Source organism: Bubalus kerabau, chromosome 10 (assembly GCF_029407905.1).
Source record: "Bubalus kerabau isolate K-KA32 ecotype Philippines breed swamp buffalo chromosome 10, PCC_UOA_SB_1v2, whole genome shotgun sequence".
Classification (NCBI taxonomy): domain Eukaryota; kingdom Metazoa; phylum Chordata; class Mammalia; order Artiodactyla; family Bovidae; genus Bubalus; species Bubalus kerabau.
The window spans coordinates 17,935,070-17,944,306 of NC_073633.1; the positions used below are offsets into that span (position 1 = coordinate 17,935,070).

General features: G+C 54.8%; 1 protein-coding gene across 2 annotated transcripts in view; it reads left to right on the plus strand.

Annotated features, from left to right (window-relative positions):
* SMAD6 (SMAD family member 6) overlaps positions 1-8,837 on the plus strand; it is a 77,206-nt gene extending 68,369 nt beyond the window's left edge. For both annotated transcript variants that reach the window (XM_055536774.1, XM_055536773.1), the window contains one exon: positions 7,887-8,837. In XM_055536774.1, the coding sequence (XP_055392749.1) occupies positions 7,887-8,428 (542 nt within the window). In that variant the 3' untranslated portion in view covers positions 8,429-8,837. The remainder of the gene's footprint in view (positions 1-7,886) is intronic.
* Positions 8,838-9,237: the final 400 nt, after the last annotated feature.

Here is a 9,237-nt window from a genome sequence, read left to right on the forward strand (position 1 = left end):
GAAATCACTTACCCAAGATTTCACTGCTGGTGAGTGGCAGGGCTGAGATTCACACACATAGGCAGCTTTGCTCCTGGACCCTGTGCAGGAGACACCCAACTGGTCCTAGCTGCCAGTCTATTGTGAGTTTCTCCTGTAACCCTAGCCAGTTCCTTTCCCTCTTGGGGCCTCAGTTTTGCATCTGCAGAATCCTGAATTGTGGCCACACGGACCACGAATTTCCTGGACTCCCTCCTCCTGTTGTCGTTTTCCCTTTGCCTGCTTCACCACTATCCAGGGGGTAACCCCCCGCCCTCCTGCCCCCAGCAGAGCGGCTAGTCAACTGTCTGGAAAGTGGTGGCCAAACAGTCCTTGGCCCAGAGACCAGCGGCTGAATGAGCGCCCAAGGTGGACCCCGTGAAGGCGGAGGTGGTGGCCAGACCGCCCGTGATGTAATGACCGATTAGGAACTTCCTCTTGGAAGCCTGGCTTCCTCCAGGGGCCAAAGGTGCTGGAGTTGAGGTGGGGGCGGGGAGGGGCGGGTGGGAGCGAATAAGAGGAAACTCCTGTCAGCTGGGCCCTGCTTTTGGAAAGCTTTCAGCGGAGAGGCTCGTTCTAAGCTGTTGACCATTAACATGGCCCTGTGCACATTCCTTCTCTGCTTTTACTGCCGGATCCCAGTGAATAAAGGACGGGTCTCCCCCTCCCTTAACGAAGAAAAAAAAAGAGTCTCTAATTAATGCTGCATCTTTAGACTTGCTGCAAAACCTGAAGCCATTTCTGCAGCTTAAAATGACAAAGGAAGGTTAAGTGGAAACTTCTTTTTCCCCCTTTAGTTTGATAACAAAAACTACTTATCTAATGGGCAAACAAGGCTTTTAAAGGGGTGTTAGGTTAACCAGATGCAGGGCCACGTAATTACTCCCAGGCCTGGGAGCCTCAGATGAAAAAGCTCCTGGTTGGATGGGAACTTAAAAGCTGCGGGCATAACATGGGACAGAAGAAAGGAGTTTTCCAGGAGGGCAGGCGGCCCCAACAGGGCTCTGTGCAAAGGGGATTGGAAAAGCCAGCCCTAGGCTCCTCCTTGGCTCTGCCACCAACTTGCTAGGTGACCCTGGGCAAGTCACTTAGCTTCTCTGAGCCTCCCTTCCCAGCTCTCGGTGGGGTCTGCCCTGGTTTCATTGTTCATTTAAGGTGTGGCTGGGCCAGCCCCCGGAAAGGCAGTGAGGCTGCTGTGGCCCAAGGGGGTGTGAAGCAGCAGCCGAAGCTTTGAACGTGGAGGAGCCTGAGCAGCCCAGCTAGGCCCTGGAGACTGGGGGACTCGGGGCCAGCTTCCTGCGAATGCCCTGAGCCTTCACATTTCCCTTCCTTGGAGTCTAAGCCATCCGGAGACTTTAATCTGGGCACTTCTGTGGTTCGCCTCCCAGGGTGGGCAAGTCCAAGGCAGTCTGGCGCGGTGGAAAGGGGAAGTCACGAGGGAAACAGGCTGCATTGCGTGTGTTCAGGCTTTTGGAGTGTGCGGCCCATGGGGGAGCACACAGGAACGTTCCTCCCTTTGTTTTGACAGAAAGCTGCTGATTCAAAGAAGCTAAAGGCTTTCTTTGGGATTTCAGCTTTCCTCGCCTTCCCCAGACTACAGTTGGCCCCATAGGTGCCTCAGCATCCCCACAAAATTACACATTGGGCTCACAGGACCCTCACTTGGTCAAGAGGCCCAGAGGAAGGAATGCCAGCCATCGGAGGGGCTGGCTGCAGTGCAGGGGAGAGGACCTACCGCTGGGCCAGTCTCCTCCTGCCCACGACAGGCATCCACCACCCTCTGGTGGCAGGAATGTGGGCGCCACCCAGAGGCCAGGCCACCCTTGTCCGGCCTGTCCCCTGGGCCCCCTGGGAGCCCTGCTGAGACCACTTTTAGGACAGGCCACAGAGGGCTGGCCTTTGTTGTCCTTCTTTCAAGGCGTCATACCTACGATGAATTGCACAGCTCTTTAGTGCATAGGTCATGATTTTTGACAGTGTGTATACCCGAGTTCCTGCTGTTCAAGATAGCAAATGTTTCCAGCACCCCAGAAAGTTTCCTCATCCCCAGGGATTACTCCCCAGAGGTAATCCCTGTTCTGATTTCTGTCACTTTACTTCATTTTGTCTACTTAAGAATTTCGTATCAGTGGAAACAGCACATCTTTTGGGTCTGGCTTCTTTCACTCAGCCAGATGCATCTGAGATTCACCCACGTTGGGGCGTGTTTCAGCAGTTTATTACTTTTTACTGGTGAATTGTGCTCCACTATATTGCGTGCATGCTCAGTTGTATCTGACTCTTTGAAACCCTATGGATTGTAGCCCGCCAGGCTCCGCTGTCCACAGGATTTTCTCATCGAGAATACTGGAGTGGGTTGCTATTTCCTCCTCCGGGGGATCTTCCTAACCCACAGATCCAACCTGAGTCTCTTGCGTCTCCTGCATTGGCAGGTGGGAATTTACCACTGTACCACCTGGGAAGCCCTCTTGTACTGAATGGATGTGCCTTATTTTTGTTGATCCATTATCATAGTCTGTTTGGGCTGTGATCACAATGATACCCTGAATTAGGTGGCCTAAATAATACATATTTATTTCTCACAGTTCTGGAGTCTGGGAAATCCAAGGTCAAGATGCTTGCTGGTGGATCTGGTGTCTAGTGAGAGCCATTTCCTGGTTCATAAATGGTTGTATTCTTGCTATAGTCTCACATAGTAGAGTGAGGGGGCTTTCTGGGGTCTCTTTTCTGATCTGTTCATGAGCTCCTCACATCCCAAGGACCCTACCTTCTAATACTGTCACGTCAGGGATTAGCATTTTCAACCTGAACTTGGGGAGGGACACACATGAGCATTTAGTCCATTAACATCCATCCTCCTGCTGATGGACATCTGAGCTGCTTTCCAGGTTTGGGTGATTACAGGTAGAGCTGCTGTGAACATTCATGAAGTCTTAGATGCGTAGAGCTCACTGTTCAGAGGGGAAGACTGAGGCTGGGAGAAGAGAGCGCGCCTGCAGATCGGGGCCAGGAGACAGGACACCTGGCTGCAGGACTCCTGACCCCCGGTCTGGTGCTGCTCCTCCAAGTCCGCCCCAGACATCACGCCAGACCGCGCCTCTCCTCTCCCCCTCCCCCCGGAACCCTTCCAGCCGGGACCCAGAGTCTGGCTGGGAACTAGGCCAGGCCCTGAGCAGGGGGTAGCGAGCAGGAGTTTCGGTCAGAGAGCGGTCATCTTTGATGTTGTTCACTCGGGTCTGACTCCCCGGTATTTATTTGCAATTAAGGAGCTGGTTCCTAATTAGGCTGATGGCGGGACCACAGCCTTGGAGCCATGAGAAGAAAAAGATCTTCTGCAAGAGGCTGTCGCCTCGCATCCTGAGAGGCAGCCCAGGCTGCAGAGGAGAGGCATGGTGGATGGAGTGGAGCTCTGGGTCTGAGGGGAGTGGAGAGGGGACCCTGGGTTTGGGGGTACCTGCCTGCTTACTCGCAGAGAGCGTTGTCAGCTTGTGAACACGCAGCATTAGATGTGAATACACGTGTGTGTGTAAACAGAGCCGCAGGAGCGCTCATCTGTGTCCCTCATGTTCAGCTAGTCATCGCTTCACTTTGATTTCTTCACGTAATGAGCACCTCTTTGCACTTCAGGTACCAGGCTGGGAGCTAAACCTTAACACTGGTGAAGTGCTTGACAATCTGCAAAGGCCACTGTTGTCCATCGTCCTGTCGCAACCCCCCATGGTGGTGATCCTGGGTCATGACCCCCAACACCCGTAAGGAGCCCTGGCCTTTGAAGGGTTAGGCCAGCATGGGGACAGATAAACAGCTGCTTCTTTCTGCTCCAAATTGATCTGCTGCTGGAGTTGCCAGAAAGTTCAAAGAGGGACTGTGTAATTGAGGTACTCATTATGAACAAGTCCATTTTACAGATGGGGAGATTGAGGCTTGGGGACATTCGGTGACTTGTTCATGGCCACTAAACTAGTCAGTGGTGAGAGTTAGGTCTGTCTCACTCGGAAACCTTTTGGATCATGGGACAAGCATTAGGTTAGAATTCTGGGGTCTCTAGTTCTGGTCCCACTTCTGCCACCCACTGCTGTGTGTCCTTGGGCAAGTCACCTGGTACCCCCCCAACCCCTGGGCACCATCTTTGGGTCACAAGAACACTGGACTCAATTGATGGTTCCCACAGGCCACTCTCAGGACTGAGTTTTCACTGGTCTATGGTGAAAGAAACAAGAAAATTTCTTACAATGTAAATGTATTTTTAGATTTTCTGATTTGATTTTTAAAATACTCTATTTTTTGAGAATCAAGTTATACTTTCTTTTGCGCTAGTGACAGTAGATGGTCTTGGGGTTTTTAATCAGTCTGTATGTGACAAAATAAAATTGTAGTGACCTTGTAATATTCCCACCCCACCCCCATTAAACAGTGTATTGCTTTGTGAAATTCCAGAGTATTGGGGCTCCCTGGATGAAATAGTGCCACGGGACCCTCAAGCTCTGGAGCCCAGAGACCCTGGAGCTAGGTGGAGACGAGGAGGCCTCAGGCATGGTGACAGGCTCATGATGGGCTGCTGTCTCAGGATCAGACCTGAGACCCTAGACCTTGCCCAGCACCTTTCAGGCCTGAGGCCATCAGCCCCGCCTACTGGGAAGGATTCCAGTGAGGGGCAGGGTGACGGCAGCGTGCCCACACTTGGCATATATTCTGTTTCCTTCCTCCTTCCCTTGCAGGGTGTTCCAAGAGCACCCTGGGGATACACGCAGACTTGCGACAGACGCAGAGAGGACTAAGACCCACCCCTTCCTCCTTGAGAGTCGAGGCCAGCCAGGGACGCTGACCAACAGCACAGACACCTGCTCAGGCCAACAGCGAGGCTGCATTTGAGGCTCTAGGCGCACAGGAGGGAGAGGTCAGAGAGGGCTTCCCAGAGGCGGCAGTCCATCCCTTGGAATTTGGAAGACCTGGCCCAGAGCCCAGGCTTGATGAGGTGTTACTGCTCATCCAGAGGCCACAGGAGGTGAGGCCTGGACTAGGCGGTGTCCCTGAGCACCACAGCTGGGGCAGGCTGGGGCCCGGGGCAACTCAGGGGCTGGGTGGTTTATCCCCATGCATAGGGTTCCATCCCCCGTGAGGAGCACCGACTGGGACAAGACCCGAGACACAGGTGTTGATCGGGGTTGGGGGGTGGTTAGATGATGAGGGCACAGTTGGTTTGGCTTGGCTGGGGTTGGAGGTGCTGAGAGGAGGGGGACAGGAAGGCCCACTTGGCCTTGAATTAAAAGCCTTTTAGGAGCTGCGAGGGAGGAAGTGCCCCACCCCTGGGGTCCCATTACTCTTCTCTCTGTTAAACTGCTTCTTAAGCTTTTATGAGTGGCTACACCCTGGGGCAGAGCTGCCCCTTTATGACTAGGGTGGCCCCTCTGTGCTTATCTGAGGAGGCGGACAGCAGTGTTCCCTCCCTCAGGAGGACTGTGTGAGTCTTCAGGGGATGGAGGCCTTTCGTTCGTGACTCACCAGCTTGTGGGTAAGCACTTCTAGGACTCACAGACCACGAGAGCTGTCATGGTTGCAGATAGGGAAACTGAGGCTCTGAGAAGGTGGGGGGCCTGTCTGGAGTATGGAGAAGAGCTCCCCTCGAGAGTGTGGCCTGGCACTGATGCCAGCCCCAGCACTCTTGAGAGTGTGCCCTTGGCCGGTTATGGCACCTCCCGGGGCCTGTTTCCACACCTGTGGACAAGGCTGGTAGCAGGTGCACCAAGGCCGTCGTGAGGAAGTCACCTGGCTTACGGAGGGCACTCAGAGGTGCCCGCTGCCTGTGCTGTCGCGCAGCGTTCTCCAGGCACAGCTTCTTTGCCCCCGCACCTCTGTGCCGGCTGCATTGATGGAGTTCTCATCTAACGAGGAGGCTGGTTTCGGAGTTTCACAGCCAGGCTGGGACGGTGCTGCTTCTCTGCATCTTGACAACTCTCAGACCAGTGCCAGATGGATGGATGGAGAAAGGGACAAGGGCGGGGGTACTCCTGGCTGCCCACCTGCTGGGACTGGCCTAGTGCCCACTGGCTGAGGCGCAGGTCAGCTGAGAGCAGGGAGCAGGGCCTGCTTTTCCCACTCTGACCACAGCTAGAGGGGTCTGCGTAGGGACCATGAGACAAAGTATACATCCTCAGGGGCTAGCCTGGGGCCCTGTGGTGGGACCTTAATGCCACCCTTTGAGACTGTGCCCAGCCCCAGGCCACAGCAGAGCAACAGGAAGCCCTTCAGGTGCACAGTTCCCTGCTGGGGGCGCCTCCCAGAACATAAGGGAATGTCAGGAGCTCGGTCACCCTGCTGCTCTGGGACGTCTAGGCGGGACTGGACTGAAGGCCGACAGAGCTGACCTCACCCAGGCTCCTGAATGAAGTTGTTGGCAGTGCTTTCTCCCTCAGGTGTGACTGGACTTTGCTCTGTTTCTCTGGGAGGAGCTGAGTCATAAAGGGCCTCACTGTGTCCTCATCAGGCCTCCAGCAGACCTTCTCCCTCTGCCAAAGCCCCAGCCGGGGGCCTGAGTGGGAACACATCACCCCACCGGGCGGTCTGCTTCTCAGAGCCGTGAGCTCAAAGGAGAGCCCAGGCGTCAAAATGCTTCAGAATCTGAGGCCGGCCATGCCTGAGGGCAGGGAGGAGGGGGCTGCCCTTCAAGACGGGGCCCTTGCTATACCTGGAAATTGTTAAATTCACACAGACGCATAGAGGTGCTCCCAGCTGGAGTGAAAAGGGATTCCAGTCTTCATCCAGGCCACATCTTTGCTGTCACTGGGGAAACTGGGGTCTGGAGAGGAGCAGCTGGGAAACTGGAGCCCTTGAGGAGCGATCTCCTTTCCCACTTAGAGACCCTTCGTTTCTCTGTCTCACAGAAGCGGCTGCAGTTCTGGTGAAGACCTGCACTTCCTGCCAAGAGAGCCAACCTGAGGGGCTGGGGGTGGGGGCTGCTGGGAGACTCTGCATCACGCTCAAGGCTGAGGCTGGGAGCCGTCAGCATTGAGCAGCAGTGATTCCTAGCTGCAAGAGATACCGGGGGCCACGTCCCCCACCCCACCCTATCCTGCCTTCTGATGCCTGAGTCCCCTCCAAGGGGTGATTTATACCCCTCCATTGCCTCACCCTGGTAGCTCACACAGTAAAGAATCCACCTACAATGCAGGAGACCTGGGTTCAAGTCCTGGGTCCAGAAGATCCCTTGGAGAAGGGAATAGCAACCTACTCCAGTATTCTTGCCTGGAGAATCACATGGACACAGAAGCCTGGCGGGCTATAGTCCACAGGGTCGCAAGGAGTCGGAAATGACTGAGCGACTAACTTGCACTTCACCCCACTCTGTTCAAGTTGAGGCTTGGACTAACTGGGTTCAAATCCTGGTGGTGCCACCCGCCAGCCGGGTGGCCTTGGGCTGCCAAGTCTCAGATCCTCATCTGTAAAATGAGAAGGTGGCCTCCTCGCCATTTCAGGAGGACGCAGAGAGTCACGTGTGGAATGAGGCGTGCAGAGCACAGCACCCAGAACAATGTAGGTGCTCACCGTTCAGCCCCTCCCTTGGGTGTGTGGGTGTGTGTCCCTCTTCCGCCGGCTTGTAAAACTCTATGGGCAGGAGCCGGGTGTGGCTCGTGTTTGGGTGCCCGTGGCACCTGGCACAGTAGGTGCCCTGCCTTTGTGTGTGTTTGTGGGTGGGGCTGGGCGAGGGGCCTGCGGCTTAAGTTTGAGGACAGCCTGGCCCGCAGTAGACGCTCCGCATGTCTGTGGGGTGCTAGAAGCTCCAGGCACCTCCCCCTTCTCCCCGGGCCAGGGAGCCATACCACCTCCGCTGCCCAGGAATAACAGCTGCGTGCCCTGTGCTTGCCCCGCAGACGCCAGCATGTCTCCGGACGCCACCAAGCCGAGCCACTGGTGCAGCGTGGCCTACTGGGAGCACCGGACGCGGGTGGGCCGCCTCTACGCGGTGTACGACCAGGCCGTCAGCATCTTCTACGACCTACCTCAGGGCAGCGGCTTCTGCCTGGGCCAGCTCAACCTGGAGCAGCGCAGCGAGTCGGTGCGGCGCACGCGCAGCAAGATCGGCTTCGGCATCCTGCTCAGCAAGGAGCCTGACGGCGTGTGGGCCTACAACCGCGGCGAGCACCCCATCTTCGTCAACTCCCCGACGCTGGACGCGCCCGGCGGCCGCGCCCTGGTGGTCCGCAAGGTGCCTCCTGGCTACTCCATCAAGGTGTTCGACTTCGAGCGCTCCGGCCTGCTCCAGCACGGCCCCGAGCCCGACGCCGCCGACGGCCCCTACGACCCCAACAGCGTCCGCATCAGCTTCGCCAAGGGCTGGGGGCCCTGCTACTCCCGGCAGTTCATCACCTCCTGCCCTTGCTGGCTCGAGATCCTTCTCAACAACCACAGATAGCGCCCCCGCCACCTGCCCCGCCGCCGGGGGGGCCCCGTGCCCAGAGACACAGCCCCCACGGACGAACCCCCCCCCCAGATATCATCTACCTAGATTTAATATAAAGTTTTATATATTATATGGAAATATATATTATACTTGTAATTATGGAGTCATTTTTACAATGTAATTATTTATGTATGGTGCAATGTGTGTATATGGACAAAACAAGAAAGACGCACTTTGGCTTATAATACAGATATATTTTCTTTCTCTTCCTCCTTTCTCTTTATGTTTTTTTTCTTTAAAGAAAATGATACAGCAGAGCCAGGTGGAAAAGCCTGGGTTTGGTGTCTGGTTTCTGAAATATTAATGCCCAGACAAAAAGCTAATACCAGTCACTCGTTGATAATAAAGTATTCGCATTATAGTTTTTTTTTTTTTTTTTTAAAACTGTCTTCTTTTTAACAAAGAGAGATGTGCAGGGTTTCCGTGGGTTTCTGACCAGTCAGGCATTTGAAACTTGATTTCAGTCTTTTAGCGGTTAAAGAATAGAGGGAATTATATTGAAAAGGAAGGAAGGACCCATGTTTGTTCTTAAGACCAGAGAAGGTTCTATTGTTCCTTCCCTCCCTTGGCTGTGGGGTGTCCACAGGATTCAGGAGGAGGAGGGGGAGTTTGTGGCCCATCCATCCTGGGTAAGCGCTTCCAATCTGATGGGGAGGCTCATGCTCTGGCTTACGCCAGCTCTCAGTCTGATGTCCATATCTCCCATCTCTGAGCTGTCTGCAAACTAGAAGACTAATTCTCACCACTTTGGGGAAATGATC